Source organism: Asterias amurensis, chromosome 6 (assembly GCF_032118995.1).
Source record: "Asterias amurensis chromosome 6, ASM3211899v1".
Classification (NCBI taxonomy): domain Eukaryota; kingdom Metazoa; phylum Echinodermata; class Asteroidea; order Forcipulatida; family Asteriidae; genus Asterias; species Asterias amurensis.
This window is the reverse complement of record NC_092653.1, coordinates 8,006,453-8,033,733: the sequence shown is the minus strand read 5'-3', so window position 1 is coordinate 8,033,733 and position 27,281 is coordinate 8,006,453. Positions and strand designations below refer to the sequence as shown.

Genomic DNA, 27,281 nt, shown 5'->3' with positions numbered 1-27,281 from the left:
AAAGATAAGCGATAAAAAGAAATATCAATAAACAAGTATTTTCAATGTTGATTTTGATTCAGCTGTTTTTATTTTCCAAAGTTAGAGTCAGAGTTGTCTAATTACATTACTTTACATTTCTACTCTACAGATTTTTACAATCTATACATTATACTCTAGCAGGGTTTTGGCTTGGGGGGAGGGGTGGGGATCTCCTTCATAGATCGATCCCAATTCAGCCACACCCCTTCATGGCACTGCATAGAAACAGCAGGGCCAAATTTCAGGAGAGATGCTTAAAGATGCTGTGTCAGATTTTTGGCCGATTTGACCCAAAAATTTTGATTAAAAATTCAATAGGTATTTTGATGTAGGGTCGAGAAAGTTACAAGCTTTCATTTGAGCCATTGCTCGAAAAAGTCCGCCAATTGTTAGTAGCAGTGAAATAAAGTGCTCAAAATTAGTTTTTGTCGGGATCCCGACAATATATCACATGACCAATTCTTCTGTGTTTTATAAGAAACATTTTTAATTTTTGTCATGGTTCCTGACCATTAAAAGTAAAAGTTAAACAATTTTTCATTAGAGTGGGTGATACTCTTTGAAATACCATTCACTCAAAAAAATCAATTTTTTAATGTTTGGGGCCAAAAATCTGACATAGCATCTTTAAACACAACAAGTAGCTAAGCAAAATTGTCAGGTGTACAATTTGTAACTGGTATCCACCTGCTCATTTCTGCTCAGCAGAAAATTGTTAGGCATTTTTTTTGTGCTTAAGCAGCTGTTTGAAATGTGGTCTGGCAGTCAAGTCCCTGCCTCTCAATCATTGAGCCAGAGCAGCTGAATTATGCAATGAAAATATCAAAACTGCAACAGATTGGTAAATATTGCTCATAGATTTGAATGTCTATGACCATTGGGTGTGGAGATTAGGTAATGGAGGGGCTTGGCTGAAAGAATCGGTCCATTACATCTGGAGGAGTGTTGGCTCCGAGAAGAGCCAGGAGTCGATTTCACAAAGATGGCCTAACTGTGGACTTGTCCTAGGATTCTTAAGGAGTTATTACAAACTTAAGGCTAGTCCTTAGATAAGATAAGACAAGTCTTTGTAGAATCCGACCAAGGGCTTGTACTTGTGTGAATAAACGCCTTTTCAAATGAAGAACATAGAAAGTGCATTGAGTAGTTTACAACCATTGAACTATATTTTATAAATTGTATAACATTTTTTTTTCATGAAATTAATAAAAAATTGAATCATCTTTATTTCATCAAATTTAAGTATAACACCTATTGCACAAACTTCAGGTTTGCTTAATTAAGAAGAAATTTTAAAGCGCATTTTTATATAATAAAACAAAAAATACATATACAAAACTTTCAGATCAAAATTCATACAAATAGCTTGGTTAAATTTTTACTTCAAAAAATCTTACTTATAAAATGAGCAACAATTGAAAAGCAGTAAAGATGGCACACGCTTGTTAATATTAAATAAGGCCTTTAAAACTTAACTTATGATTTGGCCTTTTTGCATTTATAAAGAGAGAGTTGTCATTAATTTTGTTAAATTTGGTTTTCCCCGAAAAGGCTTAGATATTAAGAGCAAAACGAGATGAGATGATGTGGTGTGAGATGTTATTTGGGTTCAACATCCTGAATCTCGCTTACATTAAAACTGTTATCTGCGGCGTTTGTAGCGCATTGGTTATTATTATTATTGCATTTTGATGCAATACATTCTTGTATTTTAACATGACCTGGATTCTTTTTGACCCCCCCCCAAAAAAAAAAATAAGAGCCCTTATAATGTGAGTTTCTTCTGACAAAGAAAAAAGGCGTCCAAAACCAACACTCCGGTCTTAACATTAAGTAATCGCAAAATTTGTTCTTATAAAAACCAAAAATTTGTACACATTTTTTTACATTTGTTACTTTCTTCAATAATGTACAATTTTACAAAAAACATCAACCGTTTTTTTTATTTATACCCAAATATCTATACTCTTGCCTTCATCCGAGTCAAACACAGCTTCGTTAGCAGTAATTGGATTGGTTTAATCAATGCGTCAAACAAGAAAGACATTCATATGGAATTTTAGATATGATGGCAAAAAAAGATTTTCTTGTAACACTCTTATATTACTTTGTAAAAGTTTCCAATAATTGTGTCCTCGATGCATTCAAAAACTGGCTACTTTTGCACTTTAAAAATTAAGTAAAATTATAACACTTTAAAGACCATTCATGTTTGTTATAATATTCGGCACCACATGCAAGCCATTTGTAGCGACTACAGGCATTTTGATACAAGCCGCTTGCAGCCACTATGGATATTTTTATGCAAGCTGCTTGCAGCCACTATGGATATTTTTATGCAAGCCGCTTGTAGCCACTATGAGCATTTTGATGCAAGCCATTTGTAGGCACTACAGGCATTTAGATGCAAGCCATTTGCAGTGACTACAGGCATTTTGATACAAGCCGCTTGCAGCCACTATGGATATTTTTATGCAAGCCATTTGTGGCCACTACATGCATTTAGAAGTAAGCCATTTGTAGCCACTATGGGCATTTTGATGCAAGCCATATGCGGCCGCTAAGGGCATTTTGAAGCCACTCACTGCAGCCACTACAGATATTTTTATGCAAGCCATATATGCGGCCGCTGTGTGCATTTTGATGTGAGCTACTTGTGGCTGCGATTATGCAAGCTGTTTGCGGCCGCTAAGGTCTCTAAAGAGATAAGGGGTTTTTCTCAATTTTCATAATATAACATAAGCAAATATATTTATGTACTAAAGTGCATTGAAATGATTAGATATGCAGAAACAGATTGGAAGACTGCAAAAAGAAAATTAACATACTTATATTCTATATGAACAAATTTACAAATATGGCTAAACAGAAAGAACATGACAGAAGATTCTGAGTTGCTTGTGTGGGATATCTCTACTCCAATAAATTAAATACTTTATAGTTACTTGAAATAAAATTACAAGATTGGCACCAAAAATGAAAGATTCAAATTCATCATTTTACCTGAAAAAATGAAAATTAAAATATATACTTATCTTTTAAATAAAATTAGAAACTATTTAAGGTACTTAACAATTAATTTGATACAAATAAAAGATTTCAATCAATTTTAAATAATCACATATTCGCTAAGCTCTAAATGACACTAGAGGGAACCATTTTTCCGCCCAGAAAAGCTTGTCTATGGCCTCTTAATGCTATTTCAGAGTAATTTACTGTCATTCTTTTTTTTAATGCAACAACTGCATGTGAACAAATTATTTGGTTTTGCCATTTTACCTCATGATGACCAACACACAACTCTGCTGACATATGGCCTTAGCTGGGATTCAACCCACGGCCACAGTCCGGTGGTGAGAGGTTAGTGCCTTGCGAACTATTCATGCCCCCCCCCCCCCAAAGTAAAGTGCTTTGCTCACTGCCTAGAACTTAATTGAATTAGTTACAATTTTTCAGCCATTTATTTCCTCAACAGCCAGACATTTAAAAAAAAAAATTGTATAATAACCATGAACAAGTTTTCAAATACTGGTTCAATAATTTTGAATATCTATCCTAAATAGAAGAATGTACTAATCTTTGAGCTAAAAGAGAAAAAAGAAAAGAAAAAATACATAGCTTCCCCTCCCCCTCAAAAAAAAAAAAAGAGAGCAGATCTTTAAACCTTGAGACTGACATCTGAAACATTGTGTTTGACTTTATTGCTTGTAACTTCCATCTTTTCTCTTTAACCAGTCAATAAACAAAGTCATGAAAATCTGAGATTTACCCCCCCAACCTCTCTTATTTACACTGAATTCCATACCAGGTATCGGGACAATCAACTATCCGGTAAAAACAGTTCTTTACAAAGTGGGAAAAATATGATATGTTCAGCAATTGTGAAAAAATCCAGTTTCCAATACATGTCTTTAATATAAAAATATCTCTTAGAAAATTCAGTTTCATATCTTTCAGCTAGATTACAGATTTTTTTTAAAGTATACACTCAAGCCTGTGGAACTGAACGATTATCAAGTCCCGATATCATAGAGCTGCTTACATCAAAACCAAGCAGGATACCAGTCACAGGTGATATAATGTGACATGGTACTTTGACTGGTAACCTTAAAGTGGTAAGCATAGTTTTGTTGTGCTTAGCTACTTTGTTGTGCTTAAAGCAGCGACTATGAAATTGGGGCAAGGCTGCATCTTCATCAAGTTTCACGTGTTCACAAGCACTGTTTAACAGTGACTTTTATTATAACAAATTGGGGCCAGACAGTTTTATAAGCCTTTCTAACCTAAAGTAAAGTCGTTTCTGAATGAATGGCTCCACTGGCTACGGCTGAAAAGTCTCATTCTTCATCATTGTGTGCACATTTTATATATTCAGTACATAATAGTATTGTGCTAGTTGGTATAATCTTTGACTATAGTTTATCTATATCATTCAAAAACACAGTGGGCAACAGTAAGGGCAGTGGACACGATTGGTAATTACTCAAAATAATTTTTTAGAATAAAAACTTGCTTGGTAACAAGCAATGGAGAGCTGTTGATAGTATAAAACATTGTGAGAAACGGCTCCCTCTGAACTTACGTAGTTTTCGAAGAAAAAGTATTTTCCACTTAAATGTTTGAATTTGATTTTGAGACCTCAGAATTAGATTTTGAGGTCCCGAAAGCAACCATCTGAAACCACACAACTTTGTGTGACAAGGGTGTTTTTTCTTCCATTATTATCTCACAACTTCCACGACCAATTGAGCTCAAATTTTCACAGGTTTGTTATTTTGTGCATATGTTGAGATACACCAAGTGAGAATACTGGTCTTTGACAATTACCAATAGTGTCCAGTGTCTTTAAATATTCAGATAGTAAGAGGGTAGATTCTAATGCACATTCACCACATAATATTTCAATGTCATCTGGCATAGGGCATCTAGCATTCTGTGGATGAAGTCTAAATAAATTGTCCGACAGTGAGAGGGAATGAACTCTCCAATACCAGAGTGCAAATCAACACTAGGGAGTTTTGCAGAGTATTTATGCGTATTCATTACTCAGAGTGTTATGTATAACTCACAAAAGTAAGTACAAGCATTTCAAATCGTGTTATTTACATGCAGTGTGCACTTTGGTTAAACGTGAGCAACTGCTTTAACACTAAAGAACATGAGAAGTATAAAACCATTCGGACATCTTTGGCTTTGAAAAGAGAAACTTCCAGAGAAGTTTTCGGTCAGGAAAGACTTTGTTACTGTAAGCAATGTGGGATGTAGTATAAATGTAGATTGTCATAATGTCATTGTGATTAGGCACAAAAATATGAGTATTTCTTGAAAAATTTGAGAAGTCTTGGGGATTTGAATGGAGAGGGGGGGGGGGGGGGGGGGGTTAGAATTTAGGTATTCATGTTGCAACTTTACAATGATATGGCTGGCAGTGTTGTGGGGTACCACAGTGTATGTGTATCTGACCACTGCAGATGGTTTAATATTTAGGTCCTAGTACAAATTACCGACAAAATGTTATTGCTTAAAACCTTTGGATTCTAAGAGTAAGTGCTTGTGAGAATACTTAGGGAGTGATATTCTTTTGGGCAAGCAAAGTCTAGGCCTTGCTGACCAAGTAATTTTGAAACTATTTTTCTATGGATTCAAAGACTTGGAAGGAGCAGAAATTTGAATCTCGAGGTGACTTTTAATAATGCTGCGGTGAAGGAGAAAAAAATCCTCAGCTTCCTTAATGAAGCACTTTCTTATCCATGCAGACCTTGACAAAAGACGGTTACACAAATGATCTGAGACCCGTTATAATGACATTCTCGGGATCTCAAGAAAAAAATGGTGAACACTTGATGAGGTGTCTTAAAATGTAGACGAGTGTCACGAGTCCTGTAGAAAAACTTCCTCTGGTAGACGAGCTGTAGTTTTAGTAACGATGTGGTGCAGAAATCTTCAAACTCTCTAACCGAAGCGCTTTCTTATTAGTGAAGAATTTCTCGGCTTCACTGCCGAAGTAGTTATATTTTGAAGAAACTTGAGAAGACAGTAATACCAAGAAGATCTTATCAGTGTTTGAGATTAAACTCTCTCAAGATACTCTCTCAAGATTCAAAGCTGGAAGTGGGCGGAAATCTGTATACACAAAAAAGCTGCGTCGTGTCTATTTATCTTTAGTGACGACAAGCTTTCAGTCACTGGCAGGTAGATTATCAGCTGGTGTTGTTGTTGATGACGTCGCCGTTGTGGAAACAGGGATGGATATTGTCCGTATTGTTCCATTTTGGATGCCGTTGGTTTCTACCTTCAGTGAGAGAGACTTGAGCCAGGCTTGTAGGTCGTTAAAATCCGGCCTGGAACATCAGATTAAAACAAAAATGGGAAAAAGGACATCAATAATTATTTGAGGATTTGAAACTTTGCTAATAGAAGTAAAACTACGAGAGATTTGCGGAAACACTTTGAGAAAATGGTAGTTTAAAGTCACCTTTAAATAGAATTTTTTTTTCCTTCAAACATTAGAGTATATGTTAATGAACAATGGAATTTTTTTTTAAGTAACTGTTTGTAACGATTTATATGTTTAAAAAATAGATAAAGTTGTTTGGGGGTGACTTCGCCTACCCCTTTTGTGACGTCAATCGAGGCAGAATGTGTCTCGATCGAACATCAAACACACGTACGTGCAAGTACATGCAAGTCCTAGTCGTGAGTTTGTACGTTTCGAAAAAAGGTTTATTTTTTGCATTTTTCCGGCAATGTCGACCAGGTGTATTGCTGCTTGTGTATTGCTGGTGGTCCGGTCCGACGTCTTTTCCAGCGCTGTGCAGCAAACACTTTGAGCCGTCGTGCTTCAAATATCGCGCCTCGATTGACGTCACGAACAGCCCCCTCTCGGGTCGGGCTTACTTTTAAATTTGTTAATAAAATGGAAACTAAATTTTTAGAACCTTAGTTAACTGTTTATTCATATTCTACTCATCAAAACACATTATTTAAGTGACAAAAGCTTTATTTTGACAAATACCTCTTCCAGGTGACTTTAAGTAGTGGTGGTTCTAAAAAGAACTGGTGGTTATAACAACTCAACGCTTCGATCAGTACGCTGTGATTATCTTCAGGAGACAAATCAGGGGTCGAAATTGCCACTAGCCCGCTAGCCCGGGACTGCCAGATTTACATCCGGGCTACTGATTTTTCCAGTTTGATAGCCCGACGGGCTAGTTGAATAATATTGCAAAAATCATCATCACAAACAATAAAGAACTATGTTATTGGTGTATTGTAAAGTTTGAGCTGTGACCATGACATAACGTGGCTTTTGGGCTACCAAAATCTAATCAGGGCTACTAACAATTATTGGTCACTAGCCCTGCTGACTACCATGGAAATACACTTAATTTCGACCCCTGCAAATTATTTCAAAATTCAGCACTTCAGTTTGAGACATGGGATTCTAATTTTGTAAGCCCAAGTGTAGCTTAAGTGCGATTTTTGCATACAATTGTTTTGTACCTTTGGACACCATATTTTATGTTTACTTTTCATGGCAGTAGATTTTATTTTGAATGTTTATTGAAATTGAAATGGTTTGTTGATAAAAACGTCATCGCAGCCAGAGGCCGAATTAAGAGAGTTTTTACAGCTAATAATATTTACAAATATATATAAACAAAAATATACATAAAAAAATATATAAATTAAATACATAAAATTCAAATGCATATGAAAAAGAAATCAAATATAGATATGTAACGTGGCAATGCAATGACAGCACAAAATGAACCATGATTGAATACCACAGAATCAGTTAACCAAAAGCCGATAAAAAGTACAATTAACCAGAAACACTTTAAAGAGAGGGGGCATGAGCTAACCCATTTACATCATTACAAAATAATGTAAAAATTAAGGTCAGTAGAGGTTAATTGGCAATAAAATAACATTGACTCTGGCATGTACCAATGCAACACAAACCAGCAAGATACATTTGTTTGGTGAGAAAGACTTTATTGTACACAATTTGAAAAAGCTGGGCATTTTAGGTTCAAAATGAACCCCGAAAGCAGGCTCTGAAAAAGTTAATTCTGACCAACCTTTTCTCTGGCTCTATTTCACAACACTTGGTGGCGATGTCCAGAAGACGCACCGGGCAGCCGTCACAATACTGCTCCTTGAAGAGGGCGACATTGAGTCCGAACTGCATCGTCCTCGGGAGGTGGTCGGGATTAGCGCTGACTCGACCAATCAGCTCACACATGATGATACCGAAAGAGAAGACGTCTACTCGCTCATCGTAGGCTTTGCCTGTGATTGGTCGGTGAGGAGATGTAGGTGAGAAATCAGCCAATGGGGAGAAGTGTTTTATATGATTATTGGTTTGGTGAGATATCAGCCAATAAGGAGGAGTGTATCATAGAACTGTTGGTTTGTGATTGGTTGGTGAGGAGAAGTATTTGAGAAATCAGCCAATGAGGAGTGCTTCAAAAGATTATTGGCTTAAGACAAGTGTATCGACAGATGACAAATGACAAACCAAAAATTTGTTTGGGTATCTAAAAAGGTTGTTGAAAGGTTTTAGATACCCAAATCAACACACATTTTATTTTATTTTTTTCAAAATGTGCCTAAAATAGTATTTTAAGATTCATAATTTCCTTATTTGCACCAATCCAAACTAACACCATGACCTACAGTTTAATTCTTGAAGGGGGGTACGGCACTTTTCCTCTGGTATGGGTCACTTTTATGAGGAAAATTTAAAATTTGTATTTTCATAGAAAGGGTACCACAGCAAAAGCCCAGGGCACCACAGCAATAGACTGATCCACTAAGCTCCGCCCCATTGCGTATTGACCAATCACAACGCAATGAAGGTCCGACAAATAAGGTCAGACATGCGTGCGCGTATCTTGGCGCGCGGCAGAGTTGTGCAGAAAGGCATTGGAGAGCCCCACGTGTTCTTGCTCACACGTGCATCGTGGGCTTAGCCTACTGGATCGGTGTTTTGCTGTGGTTGTCATGGGCTATTTCGAGGCCTGGACCTTAACGTACCTTTTAGCATCTCTGGAGCCATCCAGAATGGGTTCCCAACGACGGTGTATCGTTTCTTACGACCGGATCGTCTCGTGCCGGAACTCCTGTCAAATGACGGGACACGTGGATCCGTCTTGTCCTGCACCATGATGCGTGCCAAACCAAAATCGGCTACGACTACTAGCCCGTTCTGTTCAGGGGAAAAAAATATATGATGAAACTTGTTATAGGAGTTATGGTTAAGTGACTTGCACAAGTGTCATGACCAGGATTCGAACCCACACTCTGCTTTAATAACAGAAACATCAGAGCTTGAAACATCACAGACAACTATAATAGCCTGGCTCCAATTTTCGTTATGATTATTTGCATTCATTATTGTTATTCGATACGAGGAACACAACCAAGATGGAGGCAGCATGATAAAGGTCTATAATGGTTGAGTGCCTTGCATAAGGACACAGGTGTCAGGACCGGGAATCGAACCCACACTCTGCTAAACAAAAAACATCAGAGCTCGAGTCCAGTGCTCTTATCCGCTTGGCCATGACACGCAATACACAGAAAAAATCGTGGATAGTAGGTAAGCAGTACCAACTTTAAAGCCTTGATAAGATTAACACTTTCTCATCACTTCTTAAAATGTCTACCAGTGCTTCATTCTAATAATTGTAGGTATCTTACCTTCCTAACGAGGCAGTTCTGGGAGTTGAGATCTCTATGTATGATGCCCATCGAGTGCAGATAAGTCTAGGGATAAAAAAAATCAACATAAAAACATAAAATCCCATGTGATCATGAGACGAAAATTATTTTAGCATGTAAAAACGTATTTTCATGACATTGTTTTACTCATTTCTCAAAAAGTACAGCACCTCAGCAACTAATGTTTTAAGGTACGCTTTCTACTATCAAGATCTTCAAACGGTGTAATTTTAAGGTAAATCTGTGGACATTGTGTTTTGTGTAACAAAAAGTACCCAAATCCTTTGAACAAGAGGTTCCAGATTCATGGTGGTGGTTAGAGTCCAAGGAGTCCAAGGAAACCCACAAGAATACTGACAACAAATTATGTCAACAATTTGAGAAATTGACCAGCTGACTTACCATTCCTAATGATATATCCCTTGATATATTTATTCTATGCAGCCATGGATAATCACAATCCTGAGAAATAGAACATGACAAAAAATAATTGAGGTACATGTAACAATAAAAACAGAAAAAAAGAAATATTTTAATACATTTCTTATTTCACAGAACAAATAAGAAAACAAACCCATAGCAAATATAAATTCAGAATTAACAATCAATATGGATGGATGCAATGGATGCAAAATAAACAGATTTTGTTTTCTCTTGCAGTTTACTTTCTAATTTATTTTATAAATTTTATTTAAAAACAATTGTATTCTACAACTGTGAACAGTTGTAGAGTTGTATTCTACAACCTATTTTTCAAGAAAGTAAATATTTCCAAGCCATCCTTTCAACAAAAGAAATATTGAATAAACTTACCATATTTATAATGACATCTCGTAACGTTCCTCCATCTATGTACTCTGTTGAAACAAGAGAAGTGGTCATCAGCATATTTCTTAAAATTAAAATAACACAAAATCTGAAAAGAGTTGTTGCTGAATTTCACAAGCTGTTAAGCACAAAATTGTCCTAAGCATTTTATCTGAAACGAAATAGTAACTAGGCAACTAGTTGCAACAGCTATAGGCCTACAAATAGAAACTGATTAACAGCCAGGCATGTGATTGTGGGCAATAAGACTATAGACTGACCAACAAGTGGCTTACCACAAATAAAATTAAGCTTACCAGAATAAATTTACCAGCAGAGATACCTTGGCTGTCACATATTATTATCATTGTTATTTATTTCTTGAAAAGAAACCAAGGATGCCTCATGAACTTAATCAATGTAGCTTGCAAGCCTGAGGAAACCTGTAAACAAGAGTGCTTGCTAAGTGAACCAGAAACACTGGGGTTAACCCTAGACTGGGCTGATGTCTTTATCCGCAAGGATAAAGACAGGTGCCTGCCGCTAGATCCAGTGATTCCATTGGATACAATGATATCATCGATAAATGTGCAGTGCAGTGTGACATAGATGCCCAGTCGTTGCTGTCACGCAATAGAATTTGACTGCGTATCTCTCTGTGAAATGACTGAGGTCAAAGGTGAATCTACACGTCGCTTTTGGAGGCAGTCACTGCATTATTCACGAGCCTCAAAGTGTGACGTCAGATGTTCAGGCTAGGGTTAACCCCTACCGTTCCATGATAAGTGTTCAGGGTTCTTTCATGTGTAACAATCCTAGTATACAAGACCTATGGCTTAATGTCCACTTAGAAGGGCTTAATGTCCACTTGGAAGGACAAAGCAATTATGGTAGAGTATCTTGTCATGGCCAAGCGGTGAAGAGCACCGGATTCAAGCTCTGGTGTTTGACCAGCAGAGTGTGGGTTCGAATCCCGGTCGTGACATTTGCTACGTAAAATTGGGGAGGTAGTGCTTTCTGCTCTACCGGCCAGGCTTCGGACTGATGTTAACCAAGCTTACATCCGTATGAACTGTAAAAGGGGCAACCCTGTTTCAGCACTAGGAGTAGGTGGCAACGGTCTCTGGAAAAAAACAATTGTAGCCAACACCTTGAAGTGGCCTTCAGGCCTTGTGTGTCTGGCGTCGTGCATAAAATAAAAAAAAAAACATCAGAGATTGAGTCCAGTGCTATTAACCACTCAGCTGCTTATTTGTTATAAGCAAAAAAAAGTCTGCTCAAAGCAGTTCTGTGAAGATGTGGTGGGGAAGTGGGGGGGGGGGAAGGTAAGACAAACTTGTGGATTTGGATACTAACCTGTAACTAGACTTAACTTCTTGTCCTTGTAGAGAACACCTATGAATTTCAACACATGGACATGGTCCAGGCTACGAAGTACTTTAACCTACCAAGAAAAATCAACGTAAAAATAAGGATAAATTTAGGCTTTTTCAAATTTTTCGTTAACAATGACAATAGTTGGAGGGGTAACTGTGAGCTATGTATTCACAGTATGATATCACATTGAAGGCTAGCATAGTTCAGAACCACAGTGGATGATATTGAATAATTCGAGAGAAGAGTTATATCTGAAAGGCAGCACTAGTACTGAACAGCTTCCAACTTAAATATATTGATTGTTCTCAATCTTTAAACCCAAGCCTACCTCTTTGAGGAAATTTCTTTGTGCGTCATCTTCAAATCTGATCAATTCCTTGACGACCATAACTTCACCAGTTCCTCGATGCGTAACCTAGGAAACGTATAACAATGCAAACGGCATAACTTGAACATTCAAAAATCACACCAGATGAACGTCAATCATCTGATCTCATCTGCTCGATTGTGATAAGAGGAAAACGGCAAATCTTGAAAAAGCTTACCAGTTCAGGTCTCAATATAGCTAGAGAAAAAAGGCCTCTGAAACTATTAACAATTAACATAAGAAGAGTGAAGTATTTTTTAATTTAACGATCTTTGATCATTATTTGTATAAAGTCTCAATTGTTCTTGTTCTTCTTATTATTGTTTTGGTTTGTTCATAACTAAAACACAAGGTAAGCAGCCACAAAAGAGTAGCTGATATAACCACTTTTACATCCCAGCCAGTTGTCTTAAAAAATGAGTCTTACAAAAAAAAGCCCTCCTTCCTTTTTTTTTTATAAAAGTAGGACGCTAAACATTTTAATTTTTATAATTTGGCCTAACATTTCCGCAATGAACTACTTGAGGGACCCATACCTTGATGGCTTTTCCAAAGAAACCCTGGCCTAGGACCTCTCCCTTGATGAGGTCCGAGGGACGGAAAATACGATGACTCTTAGTGCACTGCTTCAGGGAAGAGGCTCTGTTAATGGGAGACGTCAACGTCTGCCCAAGGTTTCCGTTGTCCGAGGGTTTTTTCCTGCAACGGGAAAACAAGAAGAAGAAAAGAATAAGAAGATGAAAATAAAATAATTACGAATCAGCAGAGTCCTCTTTCATTCAATTCCCAACGGCTTCCACCGGACGTTTGTGACAGCTTTCCTAATGTTCCTGTCTAGCATGCAATGCCTATGTCCTCAGCAGGCCAGGGCCCAATTGCATAGAGCTGCTTATAAGCACAAAAAGTAGCTAAGCACAACAAAATTATGCTTACTAGAATAAGGTTAGCGGCTAAAATACCATATAACATGTACAATCTGCGACTGGTATCATGCCTGGTTTTTGCTTAGCAAAATATTGTTAAGCATAATTCTCTGCTTAAGCAACTCTATGAAATTGGGCCCAAGTTGAAGTTGGTTGATGTATGTCTTGACAGGCCTTCCTCTGCTCCACTTTCAATGTGTTGGTTGCCACAGCACCAAATCTGAATCCTCCTAGGATGTCCATAAGTAGCAAAAGAACTTCATGTAGATTGTCCTCTTCCTTCATGTAAATTGTTTTTCCTTAGAAAGGTTGTTGACCTTAATGAGAAAAAGGTCTCACCCCTGTCCCGGCTTGCCCCGTAAAGTTACATACAACACCTCACACAACATTTTGTTGCCTTGTCTAAACCCATTCATCACAGGAGAAGACCCCGTTTCCTCATAGTTGTTGATTTGGGGAAACAGCTTCGGTGACTCTTACTGAGATACAGTCGTCCAAAACTTGACAGGTTCCCCGACGGATTTATTCCCAGGTAAACATAACTTCTCTTGAGACCAGGAGAAAATAACCCCCATCCCCCTCCCCTAAAAAATACCCCAAATGACACTAGATTAGTCATAATCCCAGGGTCTTCAGAAAGCTCCATACTAAAAAAAATATTGCTTAGCGAGCATGAACAGTGAACCAGTGACAATGTATGTTAGATTGAATCAGATTTGGTCAGTGACGCCTTTCATTTTAGTTGGTAAAACTGCTAAGAAAAAATTGTATGCAGTTCCCTGGAGTTGTCCTCTGCTGGCTCAACCCATCCTCGTTGGACACAATCCTCAAACGAACTGACACATTCATTTCTACAAGAATCATGATTCACATTTAAAGAAAATTTGTTGCAAAACAGTCAACCCATAGGACAGCTAGACTAGTTTTTCTACAATTGTGCTCATTTGTGTCAAGCTGTGCTAGCTGCAGCCGATTTCACAAAACGCTAAGATTAATCCTATCTGCTCGTCCTAACTTGGGATGGGTTCTATGCCTCCTAACGTTTATGGATACGGAACTTAACTCGTCCTAAGTCCTAAGATTAATCCTAAGTTAGGAAGAGTTTGGTGAAAATCGACGGCAGGTTCTTTACCATGTTCATTCTTTCTACACAAAATAAACCTATTTATTGGCGAGGGGAGGAGTAATCCACTCTACAAGCTTGCCTTGAGGAAACCTCCACCACTTTAAAAGGGAGGGTAAACCTTTTGTGTTTGTACCAGTTTGATTGTTTTAACTCTCTAGTATTGTAGATATATACAACAAAACTAACCTGCGAAAAAATATCATTTCAAAAGGTGTTAGAGTTTTGGAGATATCGTTGAATATCAAGAGCAGGTATGCCCATGCAAGAATAATTAACTGGAACACACAATCTGAGAAACATTCCATGCAGAATGTTCATCAGATTGAAATATTTTTGAATCCCTTTCTAGAAAACCCTTAAAGGCAGTGGGCACTAGTAGTAATTACTCAAAATAATTATTAGCATAAAACCTTACTTGGTAAGGAGTAATGGGGAGCTGTTGACAGAATACAAAATCATAAGAAACCTCCCTCTAAAGTGGAGTAGCTTTCAAGAAAGAACAAATTTTCCACGAATTTGATTTCGAGACCTCAGATTTAGAATTTCAGGTCTCGAAATCAAGCATCTGAAAGCACACAACTTCGTGTGACAAGGGTGTTTTTTTTCCCCCCAAAGTTATCTTGCAACTTCGACGACCAATTGAGCTCAATTTTTCACAGGTTTGTTATTTTATGCATATGTTGAGATACACCAAGTGAAAAGACTGGTCTTTGACAATTACCAATAGTGTCCAGTGTCTTTAAAAGTGAATTGTTTCTCAAAATATTATACATTATCAGCAGTTGCAGTGCTTCTTACCAAGGGTGTTTAAGATCATTCATTTTTGGAGTTATTACCAACGGTATGTTGAAAATGAGCTCATGGTTTCACTTAAAAGTTTGTTAAAGAGTTTATACTGTGCCCGAAAGGTGGCAGAGGATGAAAAAATAAAATTAAATAAAAATTAAAATGAAACTGCACTCTTTCCCTCTTTAGGGAGGTACCCCCGAAATTCTCTTCAGAATTCCCGAGATTCCCAGAAAACAATGAAGACACAATAAAAGGGAAAAGCAAACCAGGCCACATCATTTTGAGCACCAAATGAGAGTCTTACAGATTTCACAATGTGTTTTGTTTAAAAAAAACAAGTTAATGGGAACAAAAGTACACTTCCCTAAAGAATCAATGGCATACCCCTTTAAAGGGAAGGTACACTATTGGTAATTGTCAAAGACCAGTCTTCTCACTTGGTGTATCTCAATATATGCAAAAATAACAAACCTGTGAAAATTTGAGCTCCATTGGTTATCGGATTTGGGAGAAAATGATGAAAGAAAAAACACCCTTGTTGGACGAATGTGTGTGCTCTCAGATAGGAATAAAAGACTTCTAGCTAGAAGTCTTTTATTATTTTAGTGAGAAATTACCGCTATTTCAAAATCTATACTACCTCAGAGGGAGCCGTTTCTCACAATGTTTTATTCTATCAACAGCTCTCCAATGCTCGCTACCAAGTCAGTTTTTAAGTTACTATTTGTTTTGAGTAATACCGAACGTGTACCTTCCCTTTAAAGAAGCAAAGCCCCATACCCACACCTGTCATCAGCTTATAGTATTTCAAGACAGTTCAAGGGGAATGCTAAGCTCTTGTTACATCATTGCCTTCATTCTTTGCAGGACTGTAAAGGTAACTGCGGGTTACGCCATGATTTGGAAATGGTTAGATACAAATACCAGAAAGTTCACTGGAACTTGGTACAACAAATATTTGGTTCTAACTGCCAGGTAGAGTTTGTTCTTTGGATAATCGCTTACTATAGAGAAATTGTCTTGTTCTCTTAAAAACTAACTCTACCTGCCAAGTAGATACACACATTGTGATATTGCACAAACCGAATATATATTGATACATGTACCTAACCATGCAATGCCTCAAATCCCATAGACTTGGTACAAGTAACAATTATTAACACTAACAATTATATTGAAGGCGCTATTCCATCAAGATTATATTGCACATAATAGAAATTAACATGGTTGCAATAGAAATTAACTTGGTTAAGAGGCGAGTCTTTAGAGCTTCTTGAAATATATATAAACCACCAGATTCCCTAATGACCGAGGAAGATTGTTCCAAATCATTGGTCCATCAGCAACCAATGAATGTTTTTTTTTTTTGACCCAGAACTTTGTTTACACCTGTAGGGAATACATTCAAGTGAGTGTTGTCAAGTGTGGACCAAAGAAAATGAGGAGGGGTATAGTGAGACAGTTTAAGTAGAAAGATATATTAGTTAGAGTAGTTTTATTCAAGCATTTGTAAACAAAAAGAACCAGTTTAAATGGATCTGTTCTCTAATCAAAGCCAATGAAGTTCCCTCAGTGGACGTAGAACATACCAAATGCGAACATTTTAACATGTCACACAATGTATATAAGAAATGAAAGAGAGTGTCAATTATAATCGAATGAAAAGTATCACAAAAGTGAACCAGGAGTTGGTAAAGGAATTCAACCATGAAACAGTTATAGATCAAGGCAGGAAGAGATCATTGAATACTGCAAATTACTATTTGTCCAGTGAGTGTATTTGTTCAAGTTGTGTTTTGGACCATGGTTAGGTTAAACCCAACTTAAGGTGACAGTGCCTTTCACTTGTGTTAGTCCTTGCAAACCTGGGGTGGATTTCACAAAGAGTTAGGACTAGTCCTATCTCGACTTAGGACGAGTTACTAGTCCTAACTTAGGACTAGCCATACCTTTTTGAAATCTCCTAAGACTAGTCCTAAGTTAGGACTAGTCCTAACCCTTTGTGAAATCGACCCGATTGTTAAGTTTGTTTTCGGTTTTGAATATCAAATGGCAATATTCTGAAGTTGTGTATTTTGTGTATAAACTGCCAAATCAATATGATAAACCATTCTAAGATGCCCAGGGCCCAATTTCATGGCTCTGCTTATCGTAACCAAATAATCAGTGCTTATGGAAGCAGGGAATTCTGTGCTTACGTCAAGGTTATTTCACAGGTTAGCAGAAAGTTTGTGCTTGTGCGTACTCAGCGTTACAAGGCATTCTTCGCTTACACAGCTAGCACAGAAATTCGGCGCTTGCACATAAGCGGAGAGCAGTGATTGTAAGCGCAGCATTTGGCAGTAAGCAGATCCATGAAATTGGGCCCAGGTGTTGTCACAGTGTGGAATGTATCTAACCTTGATCATCAATATAAACAGAGTACCAACTGTACCATTGACTTGACACACAAAACATTCTTCTGTAGGGAAACCGGTGATATAAAGAAATAACGACTGACACCGTGACATTTGGATTGAACTTTATGGAAAGGCTCACTTTCAACAGTCCAACTTCCAATAATCCGGAGCCATGGCCCATTGTATCACATACAGTAAGCGCAGAATTCTGTGGTAAGCTTGGCCATGAATTTTGACCGTAAGATTGGGTCCAGATGCAGAAAAAAACAGTATTTTCTCTGAAGACGTTGAGTAGTCAATCATCAGTTCTTCTCAGAACCAACACTACTCAAAAGAAATTTACACACAGCACTACCACAAACCTCACCTATTTAAACTCCCACCATGCAATTTTTCAAATCCTACTTGCAAACAATCTACTTATAAAACACCACGCTGCTAGATCCTTATAAAGCAGAGAGTTTGGAGTGGTTTTGATCACCGGAGATGAAACAAACTAACATTAGCTCAATATAAACACTACATGTATTCATAATATGCACGTGACAATACAGGAGATAATATTAGAGTTGAGTTGTCACCATCGATTCTTTTCAGAACCACCACTACTAAAGAAAGAGATTTGCACACGGCGCTACAGCAAACCTCACCTAATTATACTTGAACCATGCAAAGTTTCAAAACCTGCTTACAAACAATCTACTGATAAAGCCCCTTAAAGACACTGGACACTATTGGTAATTGTCAAAGACCAGTCTTCTCACTTGGTGTATCTCAACATATGCATAAAATAACAAACATGTGAAAATTTGAACTCAATCGGTCGTTGGAGTTGCGAGATAACTATGAAAGAAAAAAAACACCCTTGTCACACAAAGTTGTGTGCTTTCAGATGCTTGATTTCGAGACCTCAAGTTTAGAATTTGAGGTCTAAACTTGAGGTCTCGAAATCAAATTCGTGGAAAACTACTTCTTTCTCGAAAACTACGTTACTTCAGAGGGAGCCGTTTCTCACAATGTTTAAACTATCAATCTCTCCCCATTACTCATTACCAAGAAAGGTTTTATGCTAATAATTATTTTGAGTAATTACCAATAGCGTTCACGGCCTTTAAACGCTGCTACATGTAGACCAATAAGCAGAGCCATTTTATTTTATTACCCTAGATGAAACAACCTAATATTAGCACAATATAAACACTACATGTTTTTTATATACACACTTGACGTTCAGGAGATATCAGAGTAATCAGAGTGTAACCGTAACAGGATAACGCTCACAGCACAAAATTACTGAAGGTATTTTTAGCATCACCACAACCTGACCACGCTATACACGCAACAAAAGAGCTTGCCAATTTCGTTCTCCGAACATGCCTTGACCGACTTCTTGCAATCTACTAAAATGATGAGTTATGACTTGGAGGCAAAGTGCATTTATCTGTCTCTTGGTACGTGCACACTAAATCCCAATCCTCTAGTTTCCAAGAAAAATACTCATCAACACAACACTTTTCTATAAAAAAAACTTGGCCGCTATATTTTTTAGAAAACCACTTACAGTAGTTTCAGGTCTTATAAGCAAAATGTCCAGCTTTAGGTCAGATTCAATCTTATTTAGTGAGGTACTGACGAAATCACAGATGGAAGTCCTACAATCCTATACACATTTGTACTATTGCCTGATAACCAGGGATCAAACCAGATTTATAATACAGCCTGGCAGCAGTAATTGAAGTTAAAGTAACACTATGCACTGGAGTGGGAGGTAATAAGGGGAGGTGGAGGGTTTAATTCTCTTTATCTTGACAAAACTATACAGGCCCGTTCGTAATTTGCTTTTTTGATCCACAATAATGTTAATATTAATATTAAGCCTAATGAATGTTACTACATCATTAATTCTGCCACTAGCTCTGTTTCTAAATAGTTAAAAAAAATATAAAAAAAGAAAATTTATTAATAGTAATAGCAGTTCCCTTAAAAAAAATTGGTTTGTTTGTATGTTTTTTTTGTTCATTAAATGATCTTCACAGAGTTCTTTAAACTACAACAAGTGCAACAAAAACAAGAAATAGGAAAAGCATATAGAATTTTTTCCATTGAGGTCTAAGAGGCAGCTCTTTTAGAAACATTTCCATAAGAAGAATGGTACTTGACCCAAGGGTCCTTGCTCCATGCTTTGTGGAGCAACCTTCAGTGCACCTCAAGTGAGCTTTAGAATAGTTCACGTTTATTTGTGAATCAGGGGGGTCATTTCAAAACAAAATCTTTAAGCAATTGCAAAGCCTTGTGCTGAAATCGGAGAGCCTCAAATTTAAAATATAATAATATAAGATGAAGAGGGATTAGTTTTTGGACAAGGACAGTCACGCAGGGCTAACCACCCAGCCACTGGATCAGGTGACAGAGTCCAGTAATTTAACAGGAATTCATAACCAAACGATTGAATGTATTTCTTTTTTTACTGCACAAGGGTACTTCAATGGTTAATTTCACTTGCAGCAAAACAACAGTATTGTATTATCAGGCATGACATTTGGTCTTTGGAAGAAAGTAGGAAAAGTGTATTTAGTACACGGGGCTCATCTACAAACAGTATAGGATTGAATAGAATTTGTTCAGGCTATTTAAAACCACAGTTTTAAAGATTTTTCACAAAGGCAACCCGCCCCCCCCCCCCCCCAAGAAGATCAGACTAAAGTAAGAGGAATATCATTACATATCATTTTTACTTTCTGTATGTTGGATTCTTGTATCTAAGGCTCAATAAATACTCATAAAAGATGGAAAAGCTAGTTCGTCGTAAAAGCTTGTTTTGTATCACACAAATTTTGTTGACTTGCGCCCTCTCGCAGTCAAAAATACTGCAAATTAGTCTGTCTATCTTGTGTTTTTTTCCCAAACACATCCTTTCAAAGATTTATACGTCAGTGTTTCAAGTCAACAAGTTTATTCGTATAGGATTTGAGGCATTGCATGGTGAGGTATCAATGTATATTTGGTTTGCGGTAACACCATGTGTGTATCTACTTGCCAGGTAGAATTTGTTCTTAGAGAACTGTCTTGCTTTGATCTACTGCCGCGGAGTAGATAATCGGAGGTTCGGGAGACTTCTCAGTTCTGAAAAGAACTGTCCTGCTTTTTAACTATTACCAGGGCGGATAGTCCAGTGCGGATAGTTAACAAGCAGGACAGTTCTTTTCAGAACTGAGAAGTCTCCCGAACCTCCGATTATCTACTCCGCGCCAGTAGAATAAAGCAAGACAGTTCTCTAAGAACAAACTCTACCTGGCAAGTAGATACACACATGGTGTTACCGCAAACCAAATATACAAGTTTTTTCATACTTTGCAGGTTTTAACACAATGCAAAGATTCAACTCTGCTGAGATATTGTCACACCATGGGGAACAAAAAGCCGATGTCATGTAGAAATGGACTCCAGCTGTGTGATCCATGCAAACATAAAAACTTGAACAACAACATTTACACATGTCTTCTTGTTGTATTTACAAGGAGACAATGAGAGCCAGTACACTTTCAAAGGAGTTGTTTCAATTGCAAATATTATGTTATGATTCAGGACACTAAAACAATAAACCCATTCAAAATTTAAAACGTTTTAGGAATCTAAGCTTTCACAAGGTTTGTCTATTTACATTTTTATAAAAATAAACACAAACTATTCAAAAATCCATATAGGGAGACCGCCACCATCTGGCTGGATAGCTCAGTTGGTAGAGCGCCGATACATTAATCCAATACATTCAATTCCCGCTCCAGTAAATTTTTCTGTGTTCAAACCTAAACTAAGTGAAAATGTACCCAGTTTTCCTTGTGGTTTACAACTTGACAACAACAATTTATACAATAACAAGTCCTTTAAAGACACTTGACATGACACTATTGGTAATTGTCAAAGACCAGTCTTCTCACTTGGTGTATATCACAACATGCATAAAACAACAAACCTGTGAAAATTTGACTGGTCGTCCAAGTTGCGAGATATGAATGAAACAAAAAACACCCTTGTCACACGAAGTTGTGTGCTTTCAGATGCTTGATTTCGAGACCTCAAATTTTAAATCTGAGGTTTCGAAATCAAATTTGTGGACAATTACTTCTTTCTCAAAAACTACGTTACTTTAGAGGGAGCCATTTCTCACAATGTTTTATACTATCAACAGCTCTCCATTACTCGTTACCAAGAAAGGTTTTATGCTAAAAATTATTTCGAGTAATAACCAATAGTGTCCACTGCCTTTAAAACACAGTGCATCACATTCCACACAAATGAATTGGTAACTGCGTAAATGTTTGTCGGAGGAAGGAGGGGGTTAGAAGATATAATAGGCTTTGTGTGGTAGACATTCTCAAACATAAATAATGGTCTATGGCGACTGACATCATAAGCTGTAATTACGCTAGCTCTGCAATCCTGCACTGACAGACAGAAAAATCTCATTTACAGTTAGCCTGTACTGGAAGACAGGAATGTGACTTTAGAGTGGTATTCATCACTAAATGATGATATTTTGCATGAATTCTGGAAGAGTGGGAAGATTTCAATCTAAGTGGTACAAGCAATCGGTTCAAATACAAATAAATCTCTTTAAAAAAAATCTCTTTAAAGGGTGGAATTTATCTAAAAGATGTTTACCATTTCCGAAACAAAACAATTAAGTTATACAGGGAAACATCAGTGGCATGTGGATTCTTGACTGAATATTTCTTATCAAAATAGTTGTGCCATTTCCTTTACCAAATATGCGCCCCCACCCCCACCCCCCCTCCAAAAAAAAAAAAAACCAAACCCCCTTGATACTTCAATGAAATGTTATCAACTTGTAAAGGTGTATAAAATATACCATAGAAGTCACAATGTCAAAGAGAAAAATATCAAAAAAAAAAAAAAAATTGGCACGCAAGGCAAGAACTTGGTACCAATAAAAAAAAAAACTAAAAAAAACCCATTATCCCCACAACAAATGTTAACAAAACTATCACAATCACATAAGTTATTATGTTAAAGGAAGTTTGCAAATACACCTGGAAATTAAGCCACAATGTGAGAAGACAAAAGCCACCCCAAGACTAGCATAGCAATAAGGCAAGGCCTATAATGTTTTGGATCTGGGTATGACACAAATCACCAAAACATGGAGTTAGAATGATCAGCCTAAAGAAGTTAACCCAGCGGCCGATTTCACAAACCACTAGGATGAATCCAATCTCGAGTTAGGACGAGTAACTCATCCTAACTTAAGATGGGTTCAATGCATCCTTTTCATACCAAACTTAACTCGTCCTTAGTCCTAAGATTAATCCTAAGTCAGGAAGAGTTTGTCGAAATCGACGTCTGGCCACTGAACATGAAGTGCACTTGAATGTGGCGGGAATAGATTCCTTAAGTAATAACATACTGATGACATAATCTGTCATTACTGTTGTAGACTGGATCCTGTTTCTCTAATGTATTGGCAAGTTAGTGTAGAATGCCTAAAGCAATGCAGTGCTTCCCTTGATCAGCTTGAAGACATCAGCTTTGCTAAAATGATTCCAACATTTTTAAAGGCGTTGGGACACCTTTGGTAATTGTCAAAGACCAGTATTCTCACTTGGTGTATCCCAACATACGTATGCATACAATAACAAATCTATGAAAATTTGGACTCAATTGGTCATCAAAGTTGCAAGAGAATAATGAAAGAAAAAACACCCTTGTCACACAAATTTTTGTACTTTCAAGTGCCTAAAAAAGGATTCAGGCCTAAAGTCTTTTGAGTATTTGAGTGAGAAATATCCTCTTTCTCAAAAACTATGTTACTTCAGAGGGAGCCGTTTCTCACATTGTTTTATATTATCAACCACTTGCTTGTTACCAAGTAAGTTTTTGCTGAACAATTATTTTGAGTAATTACCAATAGTGTCCAGAGTGTCCAGAATGTGTGGGTGCACATTTACATCGTTTGATCTAACCAATAGCGGCCCATCCAAGGGGATCTTTTGCCTGTCTAGTCGCACAAAATTGCAAATAAATAAGCGACAGATGCTGTTTTCTCAAAAACTAGAGCACTCAAGTTTCTAGACAGTTCAATTAAATGCATGAAAACTGAAAGCTACATCATTCTTTTAAATTTAGTGTACATCCGGGAAAAATACAACTTCGGTCATAATTGACAACTTGCGTTGCCATGAAAACCAAGGAAAAAGAAAACCACTAGAGAATTGGATAACTTCTTCAATGCGTCGTCCGGGACCACAGAGCAGGGAGCTGCTGTAAAGTGGCTTCAGGGGCGTCGGGCGGTTTACGTCAACCGGACTGGTTTGGATCAAACTCTCATCTCTGGGGCCGACATTTCCGCAGGCGATTTAAGTCTTTTAAAAAATGAGACAAAAACAAATCCTTTTTCCAACTTTGACTTTTTGGGAAAACCAGACCGGTAAAAAAAGTAAAGTACCTGTGCTTAAACGTCATCTTTAGGATGATTGAGTCAGGATACTGTAATTCTTTAGGGCGTAGCAGCCACATGAGGCTTGTAGCAAAATGGCCAAGAGCAGCAAGTGGCTTGTGTCAGTTGCTAAATAGCTAAAGGATTTGACCTACATTCCCCTTACGAAAGACAAGTCTCATGTATGTGATAGGCTGTTGCAAGCATGTAGCCCAATTATTAAAGGAACACGTTGCCTTGGATCGGTCGAGTTGGTCTTTGAAGGCGTTTGTAACCGTTTGTTATAAAATGCATATGGTTAGAAAGATGTTTTAAAAGTAGAATACAATGATCCACACACATTTGCCTCGAAATTGCGTGGTTTTCCTTTAACTTTGCAAACTAACAAGGTCAGCCGTGTTTGCCGACGAGGTAAAAGGAAAACCACGCCATTTCGAGTGATACTTATGTGGGTCATTATCTACTACTTTTAAAATATCTTTCTAATCATATGCATTTTGTAACAAACGGTTACAAACGCTTTTCAAAGACCAACTCGACCGATCCAAGGAAATGTGTTCCTTTATTATTTATCTTTGGTTTTAAAAGCCCTAATCTGCAATCTTTGGTGTTATTATATGGTTATATCTCCATTTCATTTAGAATTTGATCTCTAAAAAAAAAAACCCAAAACAACAGCCAGAGTTTTGTTTAAAAACAGAGAAATCACATCCCTGAAGTCTTGAAATTGCATGTTTCCAATACTTCCCAAGGTAACAAACGACAGAATCTACAATTCTCAAATACAACCATATAATTATTTCTAGTTAGTACTACCAGATGGCCCAAAACAGGTAGCTGCCGCAAACAGCTGCAAACTTTGACCTACATTTACCCTAATGATAGACAAGTTCTGATTTGATATTTTCCAATGATTCCAAAGTTAACAAAACAGAACCTACAACTCTCAAACACAACCACATTAGTTCATATTGTCAGCTGCCACAAACAGCTGCAACATTATGACCTACTTTCCCCCAACGAAAGAAGACAAGTCTTGATCTGACACTTTTCCAATGCTCCAAGTTAACAGAAAACAGAGCCTACAACTCTCTAACACAAAACCATGTTATTAGTTCTAGTTCAAATAGTTTTTTTCCAAAGATTTATCCTCAATCGAAATGATTACAACCCCCCCTCTCCAGTACTTTCTATTTGCTTTAGGCATGTAGTGATGATTATGTAGAGTTGAATGATCTCAATGTGGTTGAAGTTGTAGTAAGTACAAATGTTCAATATGAAATGCCAGTCGCTCATTTTTTCTGAACAATTTGAGTCACAAACTAACAACCAGTATTAGCTATGCATTAGGCACGTAGTGAATAATGAACGGGCTCAGTCAGGCTGAAGTTGTAGTCATTACAAAGTATGAAGAGTCATTCGCTTGAAGGAGGATTTCATTTCATTTAATTCAATTAATTTCTACAATTTGTTCTCATCTAATGGTGCATCATCATGAATAATACTTCACTGCTGTGCAGAGGTCTATGTCCTTGTTCTAGTCGTTGTAGTGTGTAACTTAATTATGTTCATTTGGTGTGTTGTATACAATTAAAATTCCTGTATACAATTGCAACACAAGGATGATTGTTTATTGCGCATACTTTGTCTGAAGTAAATATTATTACTAACAAAAACACGTTATATTTACAGAAAGATTATGAGAAGTTGATCATCCCCTCTTCTCTATCTGACTATGAGATCAGCCATATATTTCACCAAACCTAACTTAGGATTAATCTTAGGACTTAAGACGAGTTCAGTTCCGTATCCATAGACGTTACGACGCATTGAACCTATCTTGAGTTAGGACGGGTAACTCGGCCTAACTCGAGTTAAGATTAATCCTAGCGTTTCGTGAAATCGGCTGCAGGTCTTAATCAATCATGAATCAAAAAGTAAATTCTCTTTGTAGATTGGAATTGTTTAAATGTAGATTATGTAAAACTAACCTGTGAAAATTTCACTTCAAAAAAATGGTAACGTTATTGAGATTTCATCGAAAATCTGGAGTAGTTCAGTCTATGCAGAGAGAATAATTTGTAATTGAAATCTGTAATTAATCTTTTAAGTGAAATGATTCTCGAAATGCTTTATACTGTCAAAAGCTGCCGTACTTCTAACTACTAACCAAGTAAGTTTTTACTGCCAATAATTTTACTAGTGATTACCAAACGTATACCTTCCCTTAATAACACATATAATCATCCACAAGAGTTCCAAAGTAGCACAATTTTCAAACTGGTTCGTCCCTCAGCTGGCCATAAGAATAATTGATTTACATGCAAAGTAAAACAGATAGAAGCATTATACTCACAGCAGACGATACCAGCACTTAAATATCACTGCCATTTTCCCGCCAAAACAAGTAAACACCTGAGCTCAAGATGGACCACACAGTATAAATCCATGCACTCCCTCGATTAAAGATCTTTGCCTGTCACACTACCAACAAGATACAAAGGAACCTCTCTCCTTCTGACCGAGTCGTGGTGACACATCCAGTCCGACTTCAACACAACAAGTGGCAACAAACGCTTATTTTTTTGCCAAAACATTGTGGCGCCCAGAGTCGGACCGTACACAGGGTCTAGTTCACAGGAAATGAAATCACTTTATCAGTGATCTACTGGGAACCCTCAGCCACACCATCCAGGGTTCCTCCGTCTTAGTACCCTCTCTTTAGCCAGCGTTGCTGAACTTGACGGGTGAGAGCTAGAAACAAACTTTCGGGGGGGGGGGGGATGTTTGATGATGAATCTCACAAATTTCAGACAGGTCTTTCTCAGTTTTTGTTTGATGGATTCTTTATTTAAACAAGACAGACATGTGACTGCAGGTTTTTTTTTTTTAAAGAATGAAAATTCCAGGCACTGCATAACTTTTAGTTTGACTTAAAGACTTGGCCTTTGGGAACCGGACTCGTTGATGTTGGGAACACTGCACAAATTGTACACTGCTCCTAAATTGATTACAGAGCCTAAGACAGAGTCAGAGCCAACACCAGATCGAGCCCCAAGCCAAATCCCCAACTCACAGCAACAGCTCAAGCCCGAGCCCAAAGACAGAGAAACCCCCAAGAAAGAGCCAGAGCCAGACCCATGCCAAGATTTGGAAATGGCCCTTCGTGTTTTGAGAAATCAAGCCCTGAACACCCAGTGCCCTCATAAATGTTTTCAAAGTTCTCTTGAAAAAAAAAACGGGAAAAAAACGTAATCCTCCGGAAGTATGACAACTTATGACTGATGTG

At 37.4% G+C, this 27,281-nt stretch overlaps 1 protein-coding gene across 2 annotated transcripts in view; it reads right to left on the bottom strand.

Annotated features, from left to right (window-relative positions):
- Positions 1-36: 36 nt before the first annotated feature.
- The window catches only part of LOC139939189 (LIM domain kinase 1-like), a 76,121-nt gene continuing 48,876 nt past the window's right edge, over positions 37-27,281 (bottom strand). For both annotated transcript variants that reach the window (XM_071934966.1, XM_071934965.1), the window contains 9 exons: positions 12,838-13,000; positions 12,263-12,349; positions 11,914-12,001; positions 10,564-10,607; positions 10,153-10,212; positions 9,730-9,795; positions 9,064-9,235; positions 8,106-8,316; positions 37-6,362 (listed from right to left, as the gene is read on the bottom strand). In XM_071934966.1, coding sequence (XP_071791067.1) covers positions 6,200-6,362; positions 8,106-8,316; positions 9,064-9,235; positions 9,730-9,795; positions 10,153-10,212; positions 10,564-10,607; positions 11,914-12,001; positions 12,263-12,349; positions 12,838-13,000 — 1,054 coding nt within the window. In that variant the 3' untranslated portion in view covers positions 37-6,199. The remainder of the gene's footprint in view (positions 6,363-8,105; positions 8,317-9,063; positions 9,236-9,729; positions 9,796-10,152; positions 10,213-10,563; positions 10,608-11,913; positions 12,002-12,262; positions 12,350-12,837; positions 13,001-27,281) is intronic.